The sequence below is a fragment of the Papaver somniferum genome, chromosome 4 (genome assembly GCF_003573695.1).
Source record: "Papaver somniferum cultivar HN1 chromosome 4, ASM357369v1, whole genome shotgun sequence".
Lineage (NCBI taxonomy): Eukaryota > Viridiplantae > Streptophyta > Magnoliopsida > Ranunculales > Papaveraceae > Papaver > Papaver somniferum.
Genome location: NC_039361.1, coordinates 6404392 through 6416645, shown reverse-complemented (window position 1 = coordinate 6416645; position 12254 = coordinate 6404392). Strand labels below are relative to the sequence as shown.

General features: G+C 36.8%; 2 protein-coding genes across 2 annotated transcripts; both read right to left on the bottom strand.

Annotated features, from left to right (window-relative positions):
- Positions 1-6177: 6177 nt before the first annotated feature.
- Positions 6178-8396, bottom strand: LOC113274658. The gene is made up of 3 exons (XM_026524055.1): positions 7190-8396; positions 7004-7107; positions 6178-6702 (listed from the first exon to the last, which is right to left on the bottom strand). The coding sequence occupies exons 1-3, from the start codon at positions 8375-8377 to the stop codon at positions 6501-6503; spliced, it is 1494 nt and encodes a 497-aa protein (XP_026379840.1). The 5' UTR covers positions 8378-8396; the 3' UTR covers positions 6178-6500.
- Positions 8397-9702: 1306 nt separating this feature from the next.
- LOC113274659 (TPR and ankyrin repeat-containing protein 1-like) lies at positions 9703-11747 on the bottom strand. Its single transcript, XM_026524056.1, has 4 exons — positions 11329-11747; positions 10857-11207; positions 10257-10493; positions 9703-9839 (listed from the first exon to the last, which is right to left on the bottom strand). Exons 1-3 carry the CDS (start codon positions 11719-11721, stop codon positions 10275-10277), a joined length of 963 nt encoding a protein of 320 aa, XP_026379841.1. The 5' UTR covers positions 11722-11747; the 3' UTR covers positions 9703-9839; positions 10257-10274.
- Positions 11748-12254: the final 507 nt, after the last annotated feature.

Here is a 12254-nt window from a genome sequence, read left to right as displayed (position 1 = left end):
ATACCGATACTACTTTTATCGTAGTTGTGTGATCTGATCTTGCATCTTCTATCGTACGAGTACAATCGATTGATTGGCTTGAAATCGTGAGAGTTATCCGATAGGCAAGATAAAGAAGTCATAACCTCTTCGTCTCACTGTTTGTGATTCCTCGACAAACCGCCGGTGTAGTCAGGAAGGATTGTAGAGAGGTGATTGATTAATCTAGGATGTTCTTCGGGAATATAAGACCATATTATCAATTGGTTCATGTTCACCTTGATTTTCATATCTTAAGACGGAATAAAAACTAGGGTTTATCTGTGGGAGACAGATTTATCCTTTGATAGACTTTTCTGTCACTACACCAAATTGAGAAATTTGTAACACACAACTATTACACTTATATGTGTAAGAAAACTTGTCACACTTTTATGTGTAACGACCTCGGGAAGTGTTACATTAATTAGATATTACTTTTATTTTTATTTTTATTTTGTTACACAATTTAATGTGGCAAAGATTTCAGTTATTTTCATAGAATTATTTTCTTTGTTTTTTTCCGTAAAACGAAGAGATAAAGTCGAAAGAAAAAAAAACCCACGTCTTAATTACTTCACCTTCTCGCCGACTCCGACTCCGCCTTCATCAGTTTTCTTTTTTCTCTCCAGAAGAAAAAGCTTTTTTCTCTCTTGAAGAAAAAGAATCCATTACCCACGACCCACGTCAACTGCCTGATTCTCGTTTCTCTGAGAACACCGCTAGACAGAGAAGAATTTTGCTTCTAGGGTTTCAGAAAATAAAAATACATTTGAAGATTTCTGGGGAAGAGTAACCCGATGTTAAAGAATTCTTCTATCTACCTAGGTCCATTTGTGGAGATTATTACTATTGATTTCATTGATGCTTATGTAACCAATGTTAATGTATGGTGAAGATATATTATCTTAAATTAATTTTTATTGAACTTATCGATCTTTTTCCTCATAATCTGTCTATCTCTTTCTAACTAGATTTTGCGGAGCCTTAAGAATTCCTTGCTCAATTGACAATTGTCTTTGTGAACCCAAGTTGGAAGCTTACAGAATCCATGCTCAATCTTAGTAAGTATTTTATTTTAACGAATCTCCGCAGGTTAAGTATTTGATAAATTGTCTCGGTGAACTCAAAGTAGTTGCTTTTAACTTTTATTAGTCGTAGTAGGTTCATTGTTTGATGAGTTGTCTCGGTGAATAATCTAAAAACCATAATTTTCCCTATAATACTTATTTTTCTTTTTATTAATCTAAGTTAAGTTATAGGATTCCCTCTTCAACAACAATGTTATAGTGATCTCCATTTTTGGGTCGGGTAGTGCGATAATAATCTTTTTATTACAATCAAATTGTGGCCAGCTTCTCATTCTGCTTAGAACCTCTTCACTTTTTTCTCTATGGTAAGCTTTGGTTGCACATTTCTGCCATTAGAGTTTTTCAATGTGCAAGACGCTTTATAGGCTAAGATCCGGTCCCCATTCTAGCTAAATAACATGTGACTGATTCATAACACATCAATCAACCAGACTAACTTTATCATGTTTACAAATGATAATCACAAAATCAGATACCAAAGTTTAGCGAATCCTTTTAGTTAGTTTTGACCACTATTTATGTAATTTTTTAACATTATAGTGGGTTCTTCTAGCAATCTTATGTTACTGACTTGTATAAAGTAGAAACAATTGTGATCCTCTAGTTCATGGTTTGTGAACTAGGCATTAATTTTTTATGAAGATAGGTCCCGGAATTCTCAGTTCATACCACCCACAAACAAAAAAGAATGGAATGCAAAAGATGATGTTGATTCTGTTTTAATTATAATTCTTTTTTCCCTTCGCCATTGTCATTTTTTGTTCGTAAATTGATGTTTAAACTCACATGCCTAAACTATGCAGCCAGTAACCTCAGTAGAGCGCAAGGCAGAGAGTCAACTTCTTGATACTCATATAAGCCAAATAACTTCCAACTTTCCTTGTTCGGACCCGTTCATTTTATTAGTGCGTCTTTTTGCTGCAGTGGAATACTGCATATAGACACTGTTTATCTGAAAAGCTCGGAGTGGAGTTGGTGGGTAGGAAAGGTTTGGATCTATTGCAAAATCTATTATTACTTCTATCAAGACTGAGAGGGTATATCCACATATCTAACATCAATATTTTTAGCTATTAAATTGGGTTAATAATCTTGTTTTATTCATTTATTGTTATTTTCAGATTTGATATATATTATGAGATCAAAATCCCTCGATTTGTTATTGGTAAAAACGAGAATGGGAAACTAAGATCCTAGACATTTTTCTGGGTTCCATCTATTAGTCAGCTAAATCATAAACTGTTCGTTTCAATATTGCAATGGGAATTGCGATTCTTTTTTGGGTTAAATAGAACATATGGATTTTTTTCCCCAGTTTCAGTTGTGCTTGTTTTAGTTGTACATCGGACTTTCATCTTTTTTCTGAACTCACTTCTTATTTTTTTTTTTCATTTTTTCAATAGGAAGGTTTGGAAACTGTACAAGAGTTAAACCTAAGAAAAAAGAGACTGGATAGAAGTATGTACTTCTATTATGGGGATAAGCAGACACTAGCAGTTGCTTTGAGGTTGAAATTTTATTTAAAGTTGTGTTATCTAATAATTTAGTGTTAATGTTCGTTCATTTCTGATTCGCAGTGTCTTCAATTTTGACAATAAAAATCGAGAAAATGTGACTCTGCCTCCATGTTGCAGTTGCGAGTTGTTGCTTTGCTTGTATCCCACTTTTTTCTATTTTTGTAGTGACTGTGGTCTGACAACTCCATTATAACAACAACAGATCTCAAATGATTGGCACATTTACAGCGAAGGAGGATTCAATTTCATGAAAAAGAGTGGTTTGCAATGTTAAATATTCTCATTGCTGGTGGTTGGGTGGTACGGTATAAGAAGCGTTTGCAATTTACAAATTAAACTTTGTTTAACTTGTTACTTAAAGATTAGTATTATCAGGCAGACACAAATGTAGACACTAATGTTATAGGTTACAATTATTTGTTAGTTTACATTGTTTAGTGTTTAAGAGTGTCTTGAGAATCCTAGTTGATGTTAAAACAGATTTCCTTTTATTAATTTAATTTTTATTAAATTTATTGGGTTTTATATTTTAAAATTATATACATGTTTTTGTTGATGTTGGAAAAAAGGTGGGTTGGGAAAAGCGGGTGTATGAATACAAAATAGGGTGGGGAAAATAAAAATAAATACTTTTTTTCTTAATAACTGTCTAATTTATTACACTAATATATGTAAGAGATTTGACATACTTTTTAGTGTGATTTAAATTAATTAAAGTCACACTTATTAGTGTTACAACTGATGTGCAACAAAAGAATAACACCATATTTATAACACTAATAAGTGTGACAATAAATAAGATGTCACACTTATTAGTGTAACAAAATGTCTGTTTTGATGTATTGTGTGTGAGACAGATTTGTTTAATATTAAGTATGCGATTTTGGGTTGCAGCAACTCTTGGTTGTGGGTGAGATCAGCTAAGGGAATCAAGTGTGTATTATCCTGCTGGGATCAGAGGCGTAGGAGTACAACTGTACCTTGGATCGGTGGGAGACTGATTGGGGTTCAATTATAGTCCAGTCCGAAGTTTGCTTGGAGTAGACTAGTGTCTGTAGCGGTTTAATACAGTGTGTATTCAATCTAGACTAGGTCCCGGGGTTTTTCTGCATTTGCGGTTTCCTCGTTAACAAAACTTCTGGTGTCTGCGTTATTTCTTTTCCGCATTATGTTTTATATAATTGAAATAATACAGGTTGTGCGTTCGTGATCATCAATTGGAAATCCAACCTTTGGTTGTTGATTGATATTGATTGATCCTTGGACATTGGTCTTTGGTACCGTCCAAGTATTCCTTGTGTTTGATTATGACTCACTGAATTCTTTTAGCTTGAGTAATATCAAAAACAAGAGAGAGATATTTCGCTTAGCAATCTGTATGGACTAACTCCAAAATACTTTGCTAGAGAATCAACTAGACAGTCAGACTCAATCTAATGCAGACTTTCTGAATACAATGCACCACTTACTTGCTCACAGGAAAATAGATTAATAGAGAAAGAAATACCAGCGTATTATCCAACAAATACACTTGAACTGTGTACCAAACACAAATTTGATATCCGTACTGTCACACCTTCAAATGCCTCTTGCAAATTTCTGCGAAAGCGTAACCAGGCAACACATTGGTTCCGTGAATCAAGTTTCACCCACCTGCACTTCAGCCTTATAAGTTTGCACCAATGCAAATATCAAACTCTTTAGCTCTACAGCGGAAGTCTTTAGCCTTCTTTCACTTCTCTAAACTTCTCAAATGGACCCCGACCCCGTAATGCATTCAAACATTGCCATACTTTATCAACAATAGTCAGCCAACCAAGAACACTTAGAACATGACATAATCATTTCATTTTATTGCATCAAAGGGAAGAAATACAAAACTTGACCACTTAGGGACTTACACAGATTTATTCATCTTGAACCAAGCCTTAGCCTTACAAAAACTCTCATATTTTGGGTCTCACACTCTCCGATGTAAGACTGCCGAATTTTCCATGCCTTAGGATTATTTATACATCAGTTTTACTTGGCCAAAACCGTGCACAACCGTTGCACACGCATGGGACGACCATATGTCCTCCAGAGCAGTTCCTAACTGTGCTAACTGGCCAGTTTCTCTCTAAACTGACGCCATTGTCCAACACCTATTCCAATGCAGTTATGAATACACTCACACGCTTATAAACTCCCTTTATAACCGTTTTTCTTAATTTGTCTCGCGTCATTGTGATGCTTATGAATCCCGTAACCAACTCATAACCGTCACCTGAGTCGTATTGCACATCTGTTGCACTTTACTGGAATTGGCCTCTGTATTGCGCCACTGTCGCGTTTTACTGAACCTTCATATTGCACTGCCGTTGCGCTACAATCTCTGCCACTTCCTTAGCTCAATCTGGTTATTTGGCGCCATATGCTTCACTAAACCAATCTGCTTGACAATAGTAATGCCATTCTTGCATTACTAGCTTGTTTGCACTGTCCAAGCTTTGTCCATCCTTGAACTGATGCCATAGACCAACTCTTGGCTTATTCTACCTTCTTGCATCATCCTTGAGTTTGGGCCAACTCAATTCCATGGATATGCCTTAATGTCAATATTGCATGTTGCATCTGTCAACTTTGGCCATGTCTTGCCAATCCCTAAATGAAGCCTCATTGTGTCGGCCAATAAGCTTCATTACTTAGCCAAATGTCTTTATAATGTAGCGCTACCTTTGCGCTTCACTGACCCTGCAGGGTTATGCCATTCTTAACATTTGACAGTCTATACAGTATACCGCTATTATGGCTGAGCATTGCGCTATTATGGCTTCACATTGCGCCGTTATAGCTGAACACTGACTCGGCCTGACACGTTATAGTTAGCCAGAAACTTGACTCTCATCTTTTAGATTAGCCGACCGAGTTTTTACTCAAGAATAAATTTGGAGGTCTCACGAAGACTCTTCTTATGTTTCCAAGAAGAAGAAAAAACCAGAATTAACAATTAACAAATGAATCACGTTTCCACATGAAAATCACATTCATTTTGTCCCTTCATTTTCCAAGCTGTAACTGCTGTCCACCCCTAGTTAGCAATTCGGGGTACAGAAAACGTTCGGCACAGCAAACGTACGTGTATTATTCGTTTTAGCGGGATTAAAGTTCGGTCCACTATTCGGTCAACGGTTCGTGATTCGGGAATAGTTCGGAATGGCATACGTACGTGTATAATTCGTTTTATAGATACAAGTTCGGTACTCAAAATACGGTATGTGTTAACTAATAAAACTACATCTATTTAACATGAATTCTAAGGTGGGAACTATGATTTCATCCGTAAAATTAATAATTTTAAAATATGTATCAAGTAAACATCAAATAGCCTACAGATTAGTGGTCCGTCGACTTAGCAGAGACTATGTGGTCGAGTGTTCGACCCCTTCCAACAACATTTTTTGAAATAAAATGCTTTCGGAAACAAGTCGGAATTCGTAAAAAACGCGCATGATTCGGTTCATTCAAAAAAGTAGCGAATCCAGACCGGGGTTACAAACGTACGCGAATAGGACGGGTAAAATACGGATTCGGAACTATTCACATATAATTCGCGAATAGTTCGCCGAATTGCTAACTACGGTCCACCCTGCCTATGCATCAAAAGTCAAATGTCAAACCATAATCAGGCGAAATTGAATGCCATTGTTTATCTGGATACATTCAAGAGACTGGTATATTCACCATTCCTAAATTCATCCGAAAAATACATTTCAATTTACCAGAAAAAAGGACTATTGCTTTACTTTTAGCTGCTAAAAGCTGATATCAAGACATTCAACCCCATGAAAGGATGCTAATCATGAGGATGTTGCAACTCCAGCCGAACAAAATACTACCACTTCTTCTTGCCTTTGCTATTTCCAGCCTGCTTTTTGGACTTTCGCCTTCCTTCATCCTGGATGTAGAAAGGAGCATCTAGAGCAATCATTCTAAGCAAACCATCGACGAATAATTTTTTCAATACTGGATTCCTTGCAGCCAACTTCTTAAAGCACCGACGAATTTGTGAGTACTGACTATCAGTATCCTCCTCACTGAAACAAATTAGTCACAGTGAATAAAGTCAGTCAACTACTGTATGCACGAAAACAACAAACTGATCCTAGGAGAACACTACGATAGCACATGCTTCTATGTATGGAGGTCCTGAAATTCTGCAATGCAGAGAGAGACTTAATTCATAGATTATTCCGTGCTAGAGCTTGCCTATGCTTTGAAATGAAGTCGATCCAAAGAACCGAATAAGCTTATAACTATAATAATGCGAGCTAACTTGCAGAACAGTATCACCATACGAATTTAACTTTAACTAAAATAGCTGATCAAATAACTAACCTGGTGCTTAATGCAAAAGAGAGCTGCTTTATTTTCCTCCAGAACCATAGATCATCTTTACGAAATGGATGAATAGTTCCTAGAAGACGAATGACAATATCCAACTGCAAATTAAAACAAGCAAATATGTCAGAAGTTTTATTATTGGAAAAGGAAAATAAAGAGAAAAAGAACCATGAAACAAACCTTTATCTGTGGTTTGCAAGTCTGAAAGTCGGTGCCCCAAAAAATTCTTTTCGAAAACAAATAAACACGGGATAGATTCCTAAACAACTGCCCGAAACTCTCAACATCGAGTTTCTCTTCTTCAGTCTCTAATTCTGCCATTTCTATAGTGCAATCAGGCATATCATCATCAGGCTCGGTTAGACATCTGGCACAACTCGTAGGGTCAATATTGGGGAAAGAAACATTCTCATCACTTGGACTTCCATTTTCCATTTTATCATTTCTGTCGCATTCTGAGTTATTTGGATATAGTATTCCCATCATGTCTTCTCTGGAGTGAATCAAACCCACATCTATTTCAATGACATTGTGGCTCGAAAACTCTCTCTGAATATCTCCTGACCTCAAACAGACCAAAGGATCCCTGAATGTTTCAAGGGATTCAGCAAGCAACTTATCAAAAGGCATTTTGCCTCTTTCCTTGAGGATTTTAACAAACCCAGGCAGGAGTACGTTTTTTATATCGTACCTACGAAGTAGACTGTACAGCAAATCGAAGTGACGTCCAGAATTCAAACAAATTAAAGCAACCAAGACAACCAACTTCAAGACCAGAAAGGGGTAGGCAGTCACCCTGTCAGAACCAATCACCCAAAGCCAATCTAGCTTTCTTGAAAAAATTTCTTTGATCTTGGACGCTATAAAATCGAAAGACCTCTTCGAGAAAACTTTTGAGTCATCTACTGATAAAGAGCTCGAGTTGCATTTTAGATTCCACCAGGGAATTGTTTCGCAAACAGAAGATTTTACTGTGAAAAAAGAACTATGCCATGATGAAACCAAGAAAAGAAGACGTTCAAGAAAATAAACAAACCAGGAAGGTGATATGACATCAAGGTCTTTCACCCAGTCGTAATCGAATATTTCTTGTAATGATTTTTCAAAATTGCTGGCCAAAGAAATCGAGACCAATCCTGATATCTTGCTCTCTTTCAACTGCTTAATGAAATCTTTATAAGCTGGAGACAGATCTGAACGTTGTATTATAACTTGATAAAGTTCTTCACTTAGATTACCGAACATAAAAATCTGCAAGACCACATTCCAAACTTCCACATACTTTAACCTGCCTTTTGTGCTCATGATGTCAATGGCGACTTCTTTAATTAAATCCTTAGAGAGATCAGTTAGTCTTAGATCCATCATATTTTTAACACAATATTTTGCGGATCCATCCGACTAACTAAAGCCAAAAAATGCTCCTTGGAATGTTCCAAGCACTTGAGCAGTTCCCCAGGTAACTTTTTGTCCAAAATCTTGTACTCAATTACTGATTTTGCAACTTGAAAACTGTTAAGCGCGGTTTTTCCTTGTCGGAAAGGACCATTAATGTCCAGGTAACAAAGATTATCAACCATAAACATACCAGAAATTTTATCGAGGCTTTCCAGCTTCTCCAATACCTGCATACAGACACTATGTAATGCAGAAAGCCAATAGCTTCATGCAGAAGACACAAATTGGTGCTCATCCATGCCAAGGTGGTCTCTGGTCTTTCGAAGAAATCGATCCTCAATTTCTTTTCTCCAACAGGCATCACTGTTCCGCAAAATGTATATGGAACTTTGACTATGTTCCTGCTTATACACACCTAAGTAACCCAAACAGAAATTCTCATAGCTTCCGAAGTCTTGTTTATCCTGAGTTCCAAGAGAATTAAGATAATTCAATATGTTAACTATCTTTTCCTTCCATAAATTCCAAAAGAAAGTCAATGTCTCAATGGAGACCTTGTGCTTGGATATTGAATTCTCTACATGCTCCATCATTGTCGTCAAGACCACATCATCAACCCAAATGTACTCTGAAGGTGCTAAATCTAGATGATAGTCGATAATTTTCTTCAAAGAAATAATTTCACCACGCAGACTCTTGAGTCTTTGTGAAGCAATAAAACAGTCTTTCATTTCTGTTAATCCAATACTGGTGTCTGATAATATGCTTGTCTCTGTACTAACGAATTCATAAAAAGGATCATTTTTGTTTTCTGCCATCAACTTAACCTTTGCCAACAGTTTTTCTTTGTTTGGGAAGTTTTTCAAAGGCCAACCTTCGTTTTCATTTTCCCAAAGAGAATTGCCAAGAATATAAAACAGAATAAGCTCTGCCGCAGCTACCAAGTGCCCTGCCTTCTCTAACATATCTGCCTCAAGAAGACAATCCCCTTTCAATCTTGCAACAGCGGCAGCTTCCATAAAATTTTCAGACCCAGCTTCAAAGTGGACGAGCTCATCAAGATAATCACGAGACCTTAAAAAAGTTCTTATCACGTCCAACGAGTTAAAGGCTTTGATAAACTTCATCATATTATTGGTATCATTCTGTTGATGATAGTGAAGGGCACATCTCTTGGGAAAACTTTGTTCCATATCTATCAGATCTTGACTTTTAACTATGTCAGGGTTTAGCCTTGCACTTTCTTTCCAATACTCTATGAACTGAAGACCGGTTTCAAAGAGATTACCATTTGTGCAAACTAGCAAGCACTTGGAAAAGCAGTTACACCTAGAATACACGTCAGCTGCAGTAGACCAACATCCAGCAAGACTGAAACAGTCACCAGTATCTTCTAGCCTAGATTTCCCACAGTTCTCCAAATAAATCATACCTGTCATAAAAAGAAACTAAAAATATAAGCAAGCTGAAGATAACCTGGCTGGTATGATGATTTAAGATCCATACACAAGCCATCGCCTGATGATTTACTAGTAATCAAAAATCAGGGAACATAAGTGGTAAAGATTTGATTTTATCTTACTGTAGCATAGTGATAGGAACTTTTAAGAGGAAAAAGATTGACATTACTAGCTTCCCAGTTGCAGTACCAATTTAGTTTTAGATTGTTGTACTACTGTTGTTTCATGCACTACAGTTAATTTCAAGGAGTATTGCGAAAAAAGGAGACGCTCTCAAAACATATTTCTTAAAACCACTACTATCCTACTAACCGCTAATATGTTGAAGTGTGAGAGATCAGTCCTTTTGAGGTTCAACAGATACCGGTTTGATGGGAAATAGTCCATACCTGCTCTTTTGAAATCCTTTAACTCCATGAACATTTGGCAGCCAAATCAGCCTTGCCAATTGATTCATAAATCCCAGCTGCCTCTACAAGGGCAACGGAAGCTAGTTCAGTATTAGAACCAAGCACGTGAACACCAGAAGCTCTAAGACCAGCAGCCTTAGCAAGTTGCTCCAAGAATGAATCACCAGCTCTTTCAAAGCACAATGTCGCCATCTCGTAATTACCTTGATCCAGTAACTGCAAGAAAATTAAGCATGTAAAAATGGCATCTTCAGATCATAATAGGTAATAAGTTAGTAGCATGGATGCAAGGAACATGGAGAACATGGACACTCACAACGCAACTAATTAACATGAACAAAGGATATACTAGTGTGACTCCGATCTAGAAACGTATCTTTATCTAACCAGCAATCACTTTTCATCTAACCATCCAACAGATGTACATTTGATGGTGTATTCCATGTCATGCCACACATGTAACATATTTATTGTAGCAATTAGGAAAGGTAAATTCTGAAAAGGCTAAATTAAAATTTCCTGCAGAGAAATTGTGTACTCATGAATGTGTATAATAGGTTAAGTCCAAGAAATTTCAACCTTGATACCGCGTGAACACCATTCCTCATTGCCGCTCATAACCTGCATTGCCTCTACAAGTGATTCATCAAGTTCTCTCACTTGAACGAGACATAACTTCTTCCAGTAGTCAAACATGGGCTTTGAAAATTCATCCATATTCTCACAGATCCACAATCTCTGCCTAGTACGAGTGATAGCAACATACAATTGCTTCAGTTCAGAGCAGAGAATTTGGTGTTTCGCCTTGCTAAATTTTGGAAATTTCACATCATTGGAGTCGAGAAGATTTTGTTCCTTCATATACCCATAAACAACTCTCCATTGACTCTTTAATGGTGATGTTCCAAAAAAGTTGTAAAGCAATACATCCTACAAAAACGACAAATGCAATGTCAGGTTGAATCGTACACTCAAGAAACAAAATAAATAGTACTAAGATAAGATCTAATGAAGCTTGACCTCGAAATACAAAAGGAATACCTAAGCATACCTGAAATTCTAAGCCCTTGCGTTCTGCTATAGTAAGAACAAGCGCTTGTTTTTCAATATGTTCAGCAATTTCTTTCCTCACTGAATCATCACGCACCAAAATAACTTGTTCTGCACCAAATCCACTCGTACTCCTTCCAGCTTTTTCACCGCTTTTGCCAAAAATCGTTATAATTGCATTGTCATCATTTGCAGATTCAAGCCAAATTGGTGCAGCTCCATAAATAAGGCTTGTTTCTGGACTCAAATTATCAATGTGGTGTGGGAAGAATATGTGCAGAAGTTCAATCACACTCTGTGACAAGTTGAGAACACCAGCATGAGTACGGAAATTTTGATTCAAATGATAGATGTCTGAGATGCGAGATTGATCAATGTCTTTAGCATTTCCCATGCCATCACTTCCTGAATCAAAAATAAACTCGTTGTAGAACAAAGATCTTGCATCCTGAAATCTAAAATCAACCCCACTAGCAATAGTTTGTACAGTATCACCAGAAAAAACAAATCCTTCCACAAAATTTCTGCAAATATATGTCTCATGGTGAGATCCTGCACTTCATCAATATACACAAAATCCATTTCCTCACCCTTGTAACATCCAATTTTCAGCCGACGGTGAAGGTCAATCACAAAATCAGCCAAATCGAACTCATCATTTAGTAATTTCTTCTTCTCGTATTCTAGGAAAATATCATAAATCATTTCCCTTCTTTCCCTGCTTATGGATGACACCCGTCCTTCAGATAGTAATATGTAATCATCCCGACTAAGTATATTATCAGGTAGCCTTCCTGCAAATAGCCCACCTTTTATGTGTGAAATTATCTCGATAAAAACCATAGAAGAATCAAGCTTCTTGGTCATCTGGCAATTAAAATGAGGCCAGTAAATTGAGTTGAATCTTTCATAATTGACCTCTTTTGT

Coding starts and splice junctions, on each gene's coding strand:
- LOC113274658 (XM_026524055.1), bottom strand. CDS start 8,377: ATGATGGATCTAAGACTAACTGATCTCTCTAAGGATTTAATTAAAGAA. Junction 7,108..7,189: donor CTTGCAAACCACAGATAAAG/GTTTGTTTCATG, acceptor TTTAATTTGCAG/TTGGATATTGTCATTCGTCT. Junction 6,703..7,003: donor TCTTTTGCATTAAGCACCAG/GTTAGTTATTTG, acceptor AATTTGTTTCAG/TGAGGAGGATACTGATAGTC.
- LOC113274659 (XM_026524056.1), bottom strand. CDS start 11,721: ATGGGAAATGCTAAAGACATTGATCAATCTCGCATCTCAGACATCTAT. Junction 11,208..11,328: donor GCAAGGGCTTAGAATTTCAG/GTATGCTTAGGT, acceptor TCGTTTTTGTAG/GATGTATTGCTTTACAACTT. Junction 10,494..10,856: donor GGTGTTCACGCGGTATCAAG/GTTGAAATTTCT, acceptor ATTTTCTTGCAG/TTACTGGATCAAGGTAATTA.